Below are 17,460 nucleotides of genomic sequence, written 5' to 3'. Positions count from 1 at the left end.
CTTCTGGATTTTTAATTTTTATCTGGTATTTTCGCATCTTTTTTATTTGTTCATATATTATTATTCTTTATATATTATTTTATGTATTTTTACTTTCGTAAAAAAATTGTTTATCTGTCAATATCTCTCTCAAATTGAAAATTAGTTTTATATATTATATTAATCACGATTCATTCTGGAAAATATAACGATCTGCTCACACTCTCGTAGCTCATCATACACGAACTCATCAAGGTGCGTATCCGCGTGCGACTGCTTAGCTCGATGATTAGCAAATCTTTCCTCACTGGCTTATTAGCCGATGATTTCTTTTATATCAAAACTCTGCTTGACTCTCAAAAATCCGCTTTACACAAGATCGTAAAACGCCGATACGCATCCGCACATGCATCCAAAAGAGATCTTGTCCATGCGACGTGGCCGCGTTTCGAATTATTAGCGATTACGATGAAATCATCGTCTTGTGCGTCGATACAATGATGGATCCTCGCGTATTCTTATATGGAATAAGCCTTTTGGCAAAGAACGTTTGCAACGGATTCTTCGGAAAAAAAATAAATCGTGAAGTAAGGAATGTGTTGACGGTATATGATGAGAAATCATCGAAACGCCGCGCGTAGAAAAAATGGACAACGATGTCGGCCGTACGTCGCGGTGGGCGAAAGAACTGCGGCGGCGCCCGGCGTCCGGAAGAGGATCACCGTGAAAAAAATATAAAAAACGAAAAAGAAATCAAGCACATACAAATATATTGGCATATTAGAGCGTACGACCTTGCGACCGTGAGATCAAAAAGACCTAACGTGGCGTTGCCGATCGACGATCGTCGATCATCGCCTGTGATAAGCGTGGGGAAAATCGAATCTTAGAATAAAATATCGAAGAGAAAAAATAAATCTGAAAATTAAATAGAGATCTGATTTGGACAGGGAAAAAGATAAAGAGAGAGAAAGGGAGAAAGAAGAATGAATGTCGAGACGCGTGGATGAGAAGATTCTTGCCATTTTGATCGACGAAGAGAATCGATTGACTTTTCGATCGCATTTTTTTTTATTCGGAGTGACGAGAACGTCTTTATGTCAGAGAAGAGAACGAGGAAGATCGTTTTGGAAGAAGGAAGCTCGGCGGTACGTCGCTTTTCTTTCGTCAACCGGGACGGTGCCATTTCCGCTTCCTCGAGACTGTCCCGTGAACGAAAAAATTGGAGGATAAAAAATTGCGCAAAAATTGTGCCACTCGCTGTCGGTTTGCGTAATGAGGAGAAATGCTTTTTCTAATTTTAATTTATTTATTTATAAAGAAATAGAAATTTTAACAATAAACTGCCAATTTATTTACAAAAACAAAATTATCGCAAAAATTATTACAAACATTTTATCGTTATTATTCAGTTATTTTATAATTAAGTTTATAAGATAAAAAAGATATTTTTATCTCTCATTTTATATTATATATTTTTCAAAATTAACGAATGCAAATTTGTATTCTTTGTAATAAAGTATTATTAAATAAAAAAAATAATAATATATCAGGAAGAGAGAAGAATAAGCAAAAATATTCTTTTTATATTTTACGTAACAGATTTTCAAATGACTTTTGTTCATTTTATCAAATAAACTTTAAATACACGGCAAAGAGAAAGAAAAGGAGATAGAAAGAGCATTTGAAAAAAGCATCGCTGACAGCACGAGATAAAACGAAATAAAGCTACGTCAACAAACTTTCTCCAAAAGAAAAGACAAACACAGGGGCAGTCTCATGCGTTAGCGAAGCTGCACTCAACCACAACCACCGTAATCACATCTCTGAACCGTACCACCGCATACTTCACATTCAAGAAAATAAAAATCAAAGAAATCAGACAACATCTCAACTACATCATCAAACAGACATAAAAAAAAAGAAAGAGACACGACAGAGAAAGTCAGTGGTGCGAGAAAGAATCGACCTGTAACCGTCTTCTCCGTTTGTTGCTTCTGTTATATCAGGAGCTCAAAGCGACCAACGAGAGTCTGAAGAGCCTGCAGACACAGCTGGAGCTCGCATATGCCTCAACCGCGTCCTCGGGACAGCCGGTGGCTGGCGGCGGCAGCATCGGCGGATTCGCAGGTTCCGGCATCATCGGACTAGGTAGCGTATCCGGAGGTGCAGGTGCAGGGGGCGGCGGTACCGTCCTCGGAGGTAGCGTGGCGGTTCCAGGCGGCGTGCCCGGTAGCACCACCCTGACCGCTATCATGGAGACGAAAGATGCGCGGATAACGACCCTGGAGAAAGAAGTGGTTTTGCTGGAGGCTGAGTTGCAGCGTATTAAAGAGTGCGGTGGTAGACTACGGGAGCAATTGCTCAAAGCTACCGCTGTTCCGAGCAGCGGCGTACAACAGCAGCAGCAGCAGCCAACCGGCCTGGGTGGTCAGCAACAGCCCGGCACGTTGGCCCTGGTCAGGGGACCGTCCATGATGACCTCGCTACCGTACGGTGGCCAAACGTCCACGGCACTAACCAGTTCGTTACTTGCCGGTTCGACAGGTGGGACCACCGGAAGCGGCGGCGGGTTGGGCATCGGTGGCGTCGGGGTCGGTGGCGGTTCCTCATGCCTGGCGGGTATTTCGTCAGGCGCCACTACGGGCGTGGTCAATCCATATACCGATCGCTACGCCACCGACCATCATCCCCATCAGCTACACCATCATCAGCATCATCATCACCATCATTTGCACCAACAGCAGCAGCATCAATTGCAGCTGCAACAGCAACAGCAGCAAATGCAACAACACTTGAAACAAATAGAGCCGGCGGCGGCGGGTGCCCTCGCGTTGCACGCTCACACCTTCAACAAGCACGACCTGAACTTCAAACGGCAAGTAAGTTTCTTCATCAACAACGTGCGCATCGAAAAGAACGACGCCGTCTAGAGTGACAGCTGGGACAGCGCGGGAGGTCGAGAGTTTCTCCTCCAGTCACAGGTACACGAGGATTACGATTGTGTCGTCGTCTTCGTCTTGGTGATCGTCGTCGTTGTCTTCATCATCGTCGTCGTCGTCTTCGTCGTTGTCGTCGTCGTCATCGTCGTCGTCATCCTCGTCGTCCTCGTCGTCATCGTAATCCTCGTCGGCTAGTTTTGAGAGCCATTGAAATCAAAGGACTGGGTCGAAATGAGGTCGATTCGGAAAAAATGAGAGAGAATGTGGCGGAGATAAAGATGTGTTGTTTTCATCGAGGATAATTATTCGAATGCCAGGAAACTGAGCGTCTTCGATGAAGAGGCTAGATGAGGCCGCGAAGAAAAGAATCGAGGTGACAGAAGGTCGAAGAGAAGGGTGTGCTTATATAATATGTAGGACGACTTTTCCGTTAAGAGGAGAGGAAGCCGAAGAGCTGGCGGCGATGCAAGAACGAATCGCCGAAATGGCGACTTTCGTGCGTGAGGACCCTTCGATTTTCCTCGTCTTCTTCTCTAAAACGTATTACGCGCGTGCAAAATTTAAGAGTCTGTGAGAATTAAAACAACGACTCGGTCGACGAGAATCTAATCGATTTCGAGCTACGCGCCACGACATCCCTGACTTTAGGTCAGAGCTGCGTTTCGTAAAATTAGACTTTTAAAGTGACGGTTAAGAAATAAAATATGCGTCAATATGTGGATATCATTACACGAGTTTCCACTTTGTATTCAAATGCTAACTCAGACATTTAATGTCTGAGTAATTATTTAATGTCTCTCAGTAAGACAATAAGATAATCAAATTTTTGATAAAATAGCTCGTTCAATTCTCTATATTTTAATATATTTTTTAAGTAATGAAATTGATCGCTTAAATCTATATTATTAGCATACTTAAATTATTATCGCTTATAATTAAAGCGGTTATAATTAACAGTTTTTGTGATTTATAGCTTAAATGAAATTTCAGAAATAATTTAATAGCATTGTAGGTCTCTTCACCTAATATTACAAACATTGCAATTTTACGAAACAGAGCCCTGCTAATAATTCATCAATAAATGATATACGATTAGTTTCAGAAAAGTCTTCGGAAAAAGATACTTGGTACTAATACTTAGTTTTTGATAAATTATTTTCTATTTCGTAAATCGTTATACAAGACAAAGAAAGGAAGAAATAGGTTCTATTTGAAAGAAAAATAAAAAAAGTGATTCGAAAATCGGAAAACGATGATATTAAACGTAGCAAAATGATAAGCGAAGAAAGAAACATCTTCGCGAAATTGCGTTGTGATAATATAGAACACACAAGTTCTATATGTAATTTCAAAATTTAATTAAAGGCTGAATTCTTGCACATCTAGTATCTAAATTGTAGAATATGAGACGCGAATGTTTACTCGCAAATAGAGTCTTTAGGTGTAAATAAAGAGATCATAGGTAGAATTTATCGCACGAACGATGTTTTTCCTAAACAACGTAATGTGCTGCTCCCAAGTATATGTCGCTCCTTGTGTCGAATACACAAACTCGAAAAGCACATCAAGTAAATGTTAATTTTTAAACGAATAAATTTGCAAACTTTGCAAATTGCATTTCGCTCGACTCAACGCGAACAAGTTATTATCTAGATGGGCGAAAACGTATTTCATCGTGAGTGATTCCTAGCGTTATTCCTGATGTTGCGGTACCTTCGCTACGTCGTTAATTTTCCCGTCTTCCTTCTTAGAAGAGCTTTAGGAGAGCTATTTTAGCATGGGATTAGATTAACGTAAATAATATCGCCATAAGTGTATTCATAATGTCGACTCGCAAAATGAACGTCGTTTTACTTCTCACCGATTCTCGTCGACCGTGTTCACCACACACACATACACACACACATATACTCACTTTTACACACACACACACACACACACACACACACACACACACACACACACACACACACACATACAAACACATTTTAACGCGTACCTGTTTTCTTTACCTCTCGATATCCTTTTTCTCGTCACGCGATATCCCGAAACGCAGAGTTCTCTATTTTTTCACTTGAATTATATTTAGACGTCGTAGGTTTATAGGGTGAATCCTAAACGGTTGGATATGTGGAGTGCAGGGCGTTAGATGAAACATCTCGCGATGGAAAAGTACACGCATTCGTGGACGGAATATTCTTATATTGATAAGATCTTGGTAGGAACGAAATTTTTAATCGCATATTAAATTTAAAGTTTTAATCGCGAACTAAAGTATAAATTTGTAACGTAAAATTAAATAGAAAATCTTCGGGAAACCCGAGTTATATATAAATACGTCGTAATATGTAATATTTTGTAAAAATTTTATATTTTACACGGCTTTTTAAGTGACAATTTAAAAAGAACTTCCAAGAAATAACAGCTCAATTCAACATATCGATCAAATTCATTTGTACTACGCACAATATTGATTGTAGATATTTTACGACGGCGGGATTATAAGACTGTAAGTCATAGAATAGCTATTAAACGTCAGAAATTTACTCGAAGGTTTAAATAGCTTTGTCGGAAAAAAAACGGCAATTTGATAAACATACATGTCAAATTTGAAGTTTTCACTTCCTCGAGAAAACGTAACGAGTTCTGTTGCGCCCGCGTAACACGTGATCATTTCCAACGCGAGGAATTTTCAGATTGTACTTTGCAAGTACACCGACGTTTAGAAAATCCCTCTATTTATGTGTAACACGATAAGTCTTCGGATGATCTTTGATCTTCCGTTAACTTCTGGTAATGGTCCTCCAGAGGACAAGAAAGGAAGGCTATCTGCTTTCGCCATGCGGATTAAGTGGAACAAGACCGATGCAGTCAGACGTCCAATGAATGTTTTTGAATATCGAGAAATCAGTCAATATTTAGATTTCTCTTCTTTATTGATATGTCTTCTTTTAATATCGTTATTATTTTGAAATAAAATTATGAAATTAAATAATTTAATACATTTTACATCTATTTTAATAGATTTTTTTACACTAATAATGTGTTTAATATATATTGTATGAAAATTTTAATTACTAATTTTAAATATTATTTTTATATAAATATATTTTTTTCAAAATATATTTGTACAAAATAATAATAATAATCAAATTATAATAAGCTTCTAGAAATCTAGACATTGCGACATTATATCCAAAATATCCGATGAATTCGACAGAGATATATATATATATATATTCGACAGAGATCTTGGATATATACATGTCCAGAGAAAACTGAATATTCTGAATAAGAAAACATGCATTAGACATCGATACTGTACGAGGAAGCGTCGTCGAAGAGGCGCGAGACAAGAGGAAGACTTGATACGCGAGGATTCCGGATCTCGCGGTGAGAAAGTCAATGAGAAAGTCATATACATATATAATTCGATAGCTTCTATATCGCAACGCGGTTAGAAAGTACCATGCGTAAAATCCTTAGGCCTTAGATCGCGAATTTACGAGGACGTTGTTGAAGAAATGTCTATTATACGAATGTTGATGTTATTTGCGAACGCGCGGCGAGAAGCCGAGGATGATGAAAATGGAAGTTATTCAAGAGAAAGAGAGAAATTATTTGAATGGGATAGACAGCTACATCTATATATAAATATATACATATATATCTATACTTATACACACATACACACACACATACTTCTATAAAAAAAATTATACATATATAATATGTGAAGAGAGATGCGTGTGCGTGTACGATGCGTGTGTAGGTAGATAGATAAGAAAAAAGAGTCTATCTGAAGCTTTCGCCGGTATATTTTCGTAGCTCACAGCGATTTATATACCTTTGCATTCACCCTCCTCCCTAAACCGTTTCCTTTTCAAATACATCTAAGTACTTGTTAAGGGCTATACCTGGCTTAATTATAGACGAATAATACATTAATCGAGTTTCTAAACATCGATGATTCTCGAGATGACGCACGTTCTGTTCCAAACATATCACGCTTAAAATAATTCCGCTCGTCGAGGCGGATAGAGATTTCGAGGTTGTGACAATCCTTATTTTTCTACCGTGTACTGGTATAAGATCGTAAAGCGTCGTATCGGTGAACATTCGATCGTGTAACGCGAAGACCTCTGACATACAACGATCGTTTCGCTCGCGCGCGAACATTGGAAATTGGACGTTGACTAATTGACACGATTAATTAATCGTATCCGAGTTGCAACGTTCGCAAAATGTGGTTGCAATGGTCAAGCTGGGTATGCCCTGACCAATCTATTTCCTGGTCCCTCCGTCCCATGAAACTCCTACATCGTCTCGAGGATGGAACCGCGACGACTTGGATCCGGCAAGACGATTTCCCCAGGGAAGAAAAGACCGATTTCTCCCTTTCTCCGACAACCCAGACATTTTCCGCCGCCTCGGCGACGTTCCGCGGTCTCGCTTGTGCGAAAGACGAAACGCCGTCCTGGGGACGACCGCTTCACACGCTCGCAAGGTCAGCTTCATCTCTAAAAGCTTAAACGAAACGGTGCTCTTCGGAGTTTGCGCCTCCTGGACGGGAGACGAATAATATACGCTCTCGCGAAAAACCGGCACTATGAAAACTATGTTACCATACTGATGATGATGATGATGATGATAATAATAATATGATGAAGAAAAAAAAAACGCAAGGAGACGAGTTTGTTTTCGCGCGTTGTCAACCTCTTGTTTCCGCTAATTTTTACGCGATTTTTTGCGGAAACTGATCCTTCTTAAGATCCTCAGCAGGTTCAAGACCCTGGCGGATGCTACGGAGGAACCACCGTGATGGATCACGCGTAAAGGAGAAGAGAGATCATTCATTTCTTTTTATTTGTTTATTTCTTTGGCTGTAGATCGCAACGACACATCCATCGCAGCTCGTTTCATTCCAAATCGCGATTCAGTTAAAATTCATAACGAATAATACATTACAATTAGTATCATCGTAAAAAGATAATTTCTCTTTTCGAAAAACGGCATTTTTTTCCTCTTTCAAAAAAGCTCAAATTAAGTATAAATATTATATATATTTTAAATAATTTACATATTTTAATATTTATTTCAGAACATAATTTTAGAGACTTATGTTACTCCTATTTTGGCTGAGGCTTAATATTGCTAGTAATATCATAATTCCAAAGTTACAATTTGAAGATGGAATTATGACAGAAAAAAAGCTTTGCGCACTAATTAGAAAACATTTTCTTTCCTTATATATATTCGTCTCGGACAAAAAATACTAAAATAAATCCATAAAAAAGTTAAATGGTGGATGTAAATTTGTTTGCGCAGGTCGAGTACTCGCGGATGAGACAACTGCATTTTGCATTCCAAACGCAAAAATCCCAACATGCAAGTCGAGTATTGGTAAACTACTTTCATCGAAAATTTATGTTTTAATTTTAATGACGATCATCCAACCGTTTAAATCATGTCAACGAAATTATCAGACATTCAGATTATCTTAATTCTTTTTTCAATCAATCAAGAATACAATCAACAATAACAAAGATAATCTATAATCTCCTACACCATATTATCATGACGAAAGAAAAAGAAAGAAGAGAGGAAAAAAGGAAATTACGTTCCTATGCTGTCTCACATCACATTCATATATATTCTTCACATTTTTCGTTCTTCTCTCTATTCTTTCCTTGCTTACTAATTTCCTGTTCCATTTAAGAGAAGAACGCGCTCAATTCACATCGACTGACAAGCATCGATACAAAACTCGCCATGCAATACAAAAACGATCGATCAAGGATCAAGATCATCGCGCCACGCACTCCATATTCTCTGTCTCATCTCGTCATCTTAGAAGGGCATAAAAATTCAACACTCATAGTCTTCGATTACGATCGAATATTATTGTATTGAAAGCATTATAATCATCAAGAATTTCATCAGTTTCGCATCATTACGTCTGAATCATTGGATTCAGATTCGATGCCGATCCTTGCCTGTCACGGAATCATTCTCTCTAATCATCGATTTCTGCTCTCATCTTCTCATAATCATCGAATCGCAAATTGATTAATAAATACACATATGGAAAATATATCATCGCACGATAGATCGATAGTTCTCATGATGATCATTATCGTCTTTCTTCGAATCGTGCAATTCGCATGGAAACTTAGGTCCAGCATGTTGCATGTCTCGTTAGGAGTTTACATGATGTTACATGATGTAGTGATATCATCGCGCAGCAGCCACTCATTCACATCATTCACGTCGTTATTGTCGTCATCTTTATCATCGATAGTCATCAAGATATTCATCGAGGCTCCTTGTAATATTGTCCTTTCGTTAATAGAATTAAAAATTAATTATCTTAATTAATTGCAAATTAATCAATTATCTTTATTAATTGCAAATTATTATTAAAAATTTTATAATCAAAATTATATATGTATTGTAAAAATATGTCTTATAATCCAGAATCTGTTTTATAGTAAAAAATAATTGTAAAAGAATCTAAAAGATTTATCGTATTATACGAGAGGACTAATCGCGAGGAATTATCGCAAGCTCATTCGTCCAGCATCGGTTCTATCGAACGATCGTGCAAATTCTCTCGGCGAGATCAAGCGAGTATCGCTTCTTATTCATTCGTTCGCGGTGTCGTCATCCTTTCGATCATCGAGGATCATCGTCGAGAGAAACGCATATCTCTTAAGCAAGCGTTTCATAGCGCAACGACTACGCGATTCGCTCTCAGCGATTCATCGGCAAGTATACGAAACAAGCCTGCCGTCATCGTTTCGTAACCCCTCCCCTGAGTTGTCTCTTCCATTTTTTTTACCGTAGAAACCTTGATGTCGTAATTAACAAGACGCATGCCCAATTCCTTTCGATACGCCCCCGCCAACCTCGCTCTCGAGGTGCTGTATGCATGCTGCACGCGCAAGCAGAGAGTGCATCCGCCATGTAGCTCTATCGTTTCATTCGGCGAATAAGACGCACGTGGACGTGCGCATGAGACATACGTCAGGACGATGATCCTCGTCCGCGAAGGTCCACGAACGTCGGATTACCTGTCGGAAGAACCCATTAATTCGGCAGCGCGTCTACGGAAAAGACGGAAAGGATCATTCAGTTTGTCTACGAGTCTTGTCGCGTCTCGACAGGATAATTTCTTCAATCGTGAGAAAGCTTTTCTAGTCTCAGCTACCTGTAGTTGCGATGTCCTCATTTGTATCAGATATTTCCTAGGACCTATCTTAAAACATAACGTAAAACTTGATCAAAAAAATTATTGTAATAATCAAAATAATATTAAAATGTCAAAATATCAAAATAAATATTATAATAAAAGAATGAACCTTTTGATTTTTAACGAAATATAAGAAAAAAAGAACTTGAGAGAAAGAATGTTAAAATCAAGATAATTATTTACAAATTTTAGACAAGTATTTACTGTTAATAAGATAGGTTCTACAAAAACAAAATTGTGTAAGAATCATTTTCATTCATTTTACTTTGTTAATTGGAAAAAATTGAAAATTGGAAAATTGGAAAAAATTGATATCAAAATAATGTCTTCACGAACTAAGTTGAACAACACGACTCGTAGATAAATCAAATATTACCTTTTGCCCGATAGATTTTAAGGTATAACTAGCATTTAAGATAAAGTTAAGTTAGCGATAAGTTAGCAATGAATGGCAGTCCCCAATTCCGCAGAATTCTTCTTACAATTGAACAAATTAATAATGAATCTTATAATCAGGAATCATATATTTTTAATAATGTTTCGAAAATAATAAAATATATGTGAATTTAAGGAAATAGTGAAATGTAAATCAGTGAAACAACTAATAACTTTCAATTAAACTGTGCATCTTAAATTATATAAGTGTATTCCAAATTCTTTAATTTTAATTTTAAAAATTGAACTTGTTGAGTAATTTGAAGTTGATTTTTCCTTCTTTAATTAAAATAAAAAAGAATATAATAAAAAAGAAAAGTTTCTCGCGAAATATACATATATAAACTTATATCAAATCTCATTGTCATATCTCATGTAAATAAATTTAACTCTTTTATTATTTTATATAATTTAGTTTAATTTTTAGATAATTAAAGATTCGATTATCAAGATATTTAATAAAAGACTTCATTGTATAAAAAAAATACAAACTTGAAAAATTTCTTGAATGAAAAATCAACTTTTTGAATTCACGCCAAGGAATCTATCATAATAATTAAGGTCGAAAATTTCGGATACCTAAGATATGTGAACATATAACAAGCAGACGTTTCATCCGAAAGAGGGATAGCGGAGTTGGGTGGCCTTCGTGGTGAGCGAAGCATTATTAAATGTGGTGCCCCAATATTCTAGCTTTCTGAGGAGGTAAGAAAATTCTTCACCCGCCTAAGAAACTCTTCCAAGCTACCCTTGTTCCCCCTCCGTTTCCGTCTACATGATTACCGTATTACGTAACGAAGTGTCTCGATGTATACCGTAGTCATTGTACTTGTTACTCTGTATATCTCTTTTTTGTCTCTATCTCAAACTCTCTCTGTCTTCTCTCTGGCGTGAATCGTTGACCGACTGTGTGTCGCAATCATTATCACGCATCTCACGTAAAAATTAAAATTACACATTGGTCTCTAGACGAAACCTCGATGTGGTTCCTTAGAGAAAGACCGTCACTCTCCCAAATTCATCATCAAACTCATAAGACCAATCGTCAATTCCTTGTTGGAAGAGCGATAGATATAAAGGACTTTCATTCATCTCCGCTTTATCATTCCAGTATCGTCATGTGCGTGTGCGTGCGTGTATGTTCGGCTTAATGACCCTGTAGATGATCACATAGACGTCACATTATCGTCGTAGTGACAAAGTGACCGATCTTCGTCACTTCGCCGATGATTTTGAAGATGGACGCGGGAAGATATTCTCGCCATATATCTTGATAGCTGCTGTCGATTAATCGATAGCCAGATGCTAGATGGGAGAGAGCTGATTTTTCGAATTTATCTTCTCAAATAAATATACGCAGAAATGCAGATCTTTCATTTTCACACATTGAAAAAAGAAATATCGATCGATCATTTCTCTTCTAGTATCTTGATTAAATATAGTACGCATGACAGAGGTCCTCTATTTTTACTATTCGTATCAATAGTTTTTGCATATAATTAGAATTCTTTTGTGCATTTCTTATTTTACAAGAAATAAAAAAATTATTTTGTTATATAAAAAAAATAGTTCACAGAAAAACATTCTGAACAATAGAAAAATATTTGGCCAAAAATATAAAATATTATATTATTGCGAAAATAAGAATTTAAGAATTTTTAGAAAATAAAATTTATTTACTTATATATTTAAAATCAAATGACCTATCAAAAGTTATTAATGCATGGTGTTTAGAACCCGAATTGCCTTATATAGGACAAATTTAAATTTTTAACCTTTAATTATTATTTTCCAATTAAACGAATTTTTTAAACTTAATGTCTCTCGATTTTAAAATTAAAATTGTTAGTTCTTGCAATATTTATTATATTCAAAGAGGGCCTCTTTGTTTAGATAGCGATTAGCTTAACTTACTAGTAGTAGCTGTTACGTATGTTACGACTCTGCTTCGAGATCGTCGCGAGATTTCGCGAACGGCGTTATGTCGCGACGAGCTCCATTCACATGGCCTGCTGACAACACCAGTGTAGATGAGACGAGCGTAGGTACGTACACGAAAATAAGAGAGACACATTGACATGACATATCCTCATCTGCACCTCCGAGAGATTATCCTATTTCCCCTCTGTGTCATTCTGTTTCCATCACATTTCGCTCTATACACATGTGCATATACATGTATATTTATATATAAATATATATAATTTCATGTATATATAAAAATATATATGTATATTTTTTACACTCTCAAGAAACACTGTTCGTGACTTTGTAACGTTTGCATCGAATACGCTGCATGCTTTATAAAAATCCTATCCGAGTACGACGACGATGTCTTTGTTATTTCTTCTTTGCCTCTCTATTATATACCCCAGAAATTTGTAGATAATAAGAGCTGTCGGCTCTCGCTCAATTAAGTCGATCAACTTCGACAGGTTAATTAACTAAACGAAAGATTTCCCCTTCTAGAGCATAGTATTAACCATTGTAGATAGAAGTTAGTTAACCATGATTAGTACTGAAAGAGGGGAGAGAAGAAAAGAAAAGAAATATTATTTCAAAGTTAAAAAATATATTAATAAATTTCTCTGTGCGAGTTTAAAGTTCAAGGAATCGAGAGCAATTCTTGAATTTAGATCTGAAACTGGGATGCTTGCTTACGTAGGTTCTTGTCTGACTTTATAATTAGGTCACGAGATTGTAATAGCTCATATATCAGTATCTTTCATTAATTCGATCAAGAAAGGTACATAAACGATCGAAAAGCGGTCTTGCGGTCGGATCGAAATAGGATGCGACTTGATGCAATTTGATTTTTATTCTCCGGATATGGAAACTTCTCACAGAATCGAACTTCTCGCGCTACGTTGACGTAATTTTAATTAAAGTAATCTCGATCTTTCTCTCGAGAACAGCTCGTGTCAAAGTCCAACGGCAATTAAGTAACTTGGTAAGTGGTTATATCACACCACAAGGTTGTTCTCTCAGAAACCAATTTCTCGCGCAATTTGGATCAAGAATATTTTAAGTTACGCGATGCACAGGTGCAAGAAAGTGATCGTATAAAAGCATGAAGAAAAATATTTTTTTCCATTGTGAGATTTTATTGCGATGTTACTTAAAAATTAAAATTATAAACATTAAATTTTGGAAATTATTAACAGAACTTGTCGTGTTTTTGGTAGTTTTTTTCTTCAATCTTTCTTGAAAATTTCCGTTATCGATTGCTCCATTTCAAACTTAAACGCACTCATCGCTATGAATTTGCAAGGAAAAGTATTATTATTATTAGGACTAGCAAAATGTCACTGAGTCCTTATGAAACTATTACCGTCGTCGTCATACTCGGACGCATGGCGAAGAGCCGGCAGGCAATTTTTTGGCCTCCGTTGCTCGTCGCCAATACACCGTCTGTTGTCGTCGTCGTCGTCGTCGCCAAGACGGTCGGAGCACAGGAACTGATCCTCTCCTGGACGACGAATCTTTTCGCAGCTGGACGAGCTCCGGACAGAGGTACAACGACGGGACCAAGAGCTGCTGGCAATGTCGGCCAAGATGAAAACGCTGGAGGAGCAACACCAAGATTATCAGAGACACATCGCCGTGCTTAAGGAGTCTCTCTGCGCCAAGGAAGAGCATTATAATATGCTGCAGGCCGATGTGAGTATAAATCCTAGCTTCCTAATTTTTTTTTTAAAGATGAAATTGTAAAATTATATCTTTTTATTTTTTCATTTAGGAAAAATGGTAATAAGTTTTAAAATAGATTTGCATCTATAAGAGATATATACATATGAAAAATAATGATTTATGAATCTTTAATTAAAGGAAAATAATTTTTTAAGATATAGAAATATGTTTTTGTATTATAATTATTTATAATTTGTTTATTTTCTATTTTATATGATTATTTGAGGAAATTGAGTAAAAGTAAATTTGCTATTGCTCGTTAATATCATTTCTCATAGAAAATTTATTTTTTGCTTTCAAAGAGAACAATCCTTCAAAATTACAAATTCTTTAAATGTCTGAGAATTTATAAGCATTTTTGCCAAATATGTTTTCGGTAAACAAGTTTATCACCAATTTTATTTTCTGTTACACCGATTCGAAACTAGAACGCGGCCGCAATCGATACCAAATTTCTAACCACACCACCGAAATTCAGATGTTTGTTTCGAATACATTCTCTACTTCCTATGTGAGAACAGTGAAATATACTGCATCTCTCCTAATGCTATTATCTAAAAGCATGTATACGAGTTTGTTGTTTTAAATGAAAAAGTTGGGTCAATTTTTTCAGCTTTTACAAGTTCTCGTATGAGCCTTTACGAGTTCTTTTAAAAACGTCGATAAAAGCCGAAGCGAATGTAGAGACTTGAAAAATTCTGTCGGTAGTCTAACGTGAAGCAAAACTAAAACGAAGTTGTGAAATCGATTTTAAACGAGGTGAAAAATGTTGTCTCAACTCATGTATATTCTTATGAATTTTAAAACGATTATCGATACAAAAAAAAGATTTCTTAATGCAAATTTATCTTGTCTTTTATTCGAGAGAAAAGAGATTTTATTGTTTTTCAATATTCTCCAAGATATAAGATTTCTGAATCTTTGTCTTATATTTTGAAAAAAAAATTGAAAATGATTATCTGGCCAAAATTGAAATCATTCACCAAACAAACCAAGATATTAGGAAAATCTCTTTCGAATCTCGCAAGACAAATTCGGGAAAAGAGAGAAAAAAGAAAAACATCCTAAGCCTTTGGAAAAACCTTTCTAAGCCGAAGAAGAACTTTCGAAAGGGTATAATCGGCACGTGATTTCGATCAGCTGTTTGACAAATCGGTCTTACGAGTCGGAAGTCAAGTTAAAGCTGCAGCAAATTGCGTGTTCGGGAGAGGCCACCATTGGGGAGAGGAAGGCCAAGCCGTCGTGGAAAACTGGGTCGAGCTTCTCTCTTCTCGTCTCTCCACCCTCGATTTCAACATCGTGGCGCTTTGCGTCGCGGCGTCGCGTGTACTTGCGTCGTACGTATTGCGCGTTGAATATTCCGGATTGGACTCGCCTAAAGACTTTTCTTCTCGTTCCGGGACCTTGGCAAACCATCCTCTACAGTCCTGGAAATTTAAAAATGTGCTCGTTTCGCAGGTCGAAGAGATGCGACAACGGCTCGAGGAGAAGAACCGGATGATTGAGAAGAAGACGCAGGCGGCGATGCAGGCGCAACAGGAGCGCAATCGCATGAATACCGAGCTGACCGAGATCAAGGATCACATGGACATCAAGGACCGTAAGATCAACGTTCTCCAGCGCAAGGTAAGGCCTCTTCTCGCTCTTTATCTTGCTTGAACTTTCCCGTTGGAGTCACAATCTTCGATAGCCTTCGTCTATTTTCATATCGCTTTCGTCTCCTTTCATCCGCTTTCCGCAATACGACCATTCTTGCACGGACTCGTTTCCGCTTTATATTCATCGAGAATCCTACCGTGCTTTATCGTGATTCATAACTCTCGGAACGGGCGAGCATTATGGGAAAATTGCCGGGACGAAGCAGACAACTTTCGCGAAATAAATTTCCTTATCGCGCGCATGGCAGCATTTCGTCTAAGGAGATACAAATGTAAAAGCGGACGAGTCCGGCAAAGTGTATTTTCTTATCACGTGGAAACCAATTAGCGCTTAAGGAAATATTTACCTTGAGCACAGAGCAGATTGCGAGTCGATAGAATATTATTCGTTTCTTTAAGAGAAAACTGCTGAACGAGCTATACAGATTTTTATTATCGTATATTTTTTTCTCTATTATCTCTCTTGAAATCTTATTTCGCTTGCAACGTGTTCTTGCATATAGATAGTATCATCTTTGCATGTGATTGAAAAAGTCAGCACTAAAAACAGTAAGACATTAAATAATAGTTCCCCCGTTATTATTCTAATTATTACAAGAAATTGTTTGAAAAAATTATATTTTAGAAAGCTACATTTGTTAAAATAATTTACAATAATAATATGTAACAGCAAATATAATCCACATATTTATATAGATATTATATAATGATATATGAAGAGTAAAAATAAAATGATAGATTTTAATTAAACAGATATGATAAATAATTATAATCATTATTACCGAAATGATATAGGAAATCTATTTTAATTTAAAAATAATTCGGGACAAAAGGGATTATAATCGACGAGAGTACGTTTCGCATCCTAATATAATACCTCCCACATAGTAAAGAAATGGAATGCGCATGAGTACGAGTACAAATTCAATCAATCGTCTCGAATTGCAATCGGTTCTTTGAGGAAATTCCAGAAGCTGATCCCACGAGGGATGACGTACGTGAGCTGACACTGGGTAACGTAATTCAGAATCGGTATCGATTGTATATTTGATAATCAGTATATATTAAGACGAGAGAACTTCGTGTATGTCCCATCGTGAAAAGAATATTTTGCATCTCTCGCATCGAATTTTAAATAAAATTCGAATAATTATATTTAACGAATAATATATTTAATAAATTTGAATAATTATATTTAATTTATTATTAATAATCTATATAAAAAAATATTTTGTGGGAAAAAATATTGTATCGAATAGACAGAATGAAAATATGTCAAAGTCATACATTATGCTTAATATTGCAATTCTCGAAGTCGAAGAGCAAAACTAATAAGTTCTATAAATTCTCTTTTAATTACCTCTGTAAAACACGCTATAAAACACATTTATACTAATCTCAGCTCTTGGCTCGTATGAAAATTATTCTAAATCCGCTTTGATAGAGCCTTCGCTTTTGATTATCCCTTCATCAGCTTTATGAACGCGCAATAAAAGTCTCGCCT

The 17,460-nt window shown here is 36.7% G+C and overlaps 1 protein-coding gene and 1 long non-coding RNA gene across 8 annotated transcripts in view; one reads left to right on the top strand and one right to left on the bottom strand.

Moving 5' to 3' along the window:
• The window catches only part of LOC105255236 (ELKS/Rab6-interacting/CAST family member 1), a 67,548-nt gene that overhangs the window by 34,680 nt on the left and 15,408 nt on the right, over positions 1 to 17,460 (top strand). For 2 of the 7 annotated variants that reach the window (XM_011264396.2, XM_011264401.3), the window contains exons 5-7: positions 8,250 to 8,324; positions 14,101 to 14,268; positions 15,757 to 15,924. In XM_011264396.2, the coding sequence (XP_011262698.1) occupies positions 8,250 to 8,324; positions 14,101 to 14,268; positions 15,757 to 15,924 (411 nt within the window). Of the gene's footprint in view, positions 1 to 1,988; positions 2,862 to 8,249; positions 8,325 to 11,301; positions 11,314 to 14,100; positions 14,269 to 15,756; positions 15,925 to 17,460 lie in introns of all 7 variants that reach the window. The other 5 variants (XM_011264398.2, XM_011264402.3, XM_025411745.1 and 2 more) reach the window with 4 other exon arrangements.
• Positions 15,935 to 17,405, bottom strand: LOC112639015. The gene is made up of 3 exons (XR_003123251.1): positions 17,317 to 17,405; positions 16,304 to 16,496; positions 15,935 to 16,212 (listed from the first exon to the last, which is right to left on the bottom strand). It is a non-coding gene; the product is annotated as an uncharacterized LOC112639015 (long non-coding RNA).

The sequence above is a fragment of the Camponotus floridanus genome, unplaced genomic scaffold, assembly GCF_003227725.1.
Source record: "Camponotus floridanus strain SB8 unplaced genomic scaffold, Cflo_v7.5 scaffold43, whole genome shotgun sequence".
Taxonomy (NCBI): domain Eukaryota; kingdom Metazoa; phylum Arthropoda; class Insecta; order Hymenoptera; family Formicidae; genus Camponotus; species Camponotus floridanus.
This window is presented reverse-complemented; position numbering and strand designations above follow the sequence as displayed.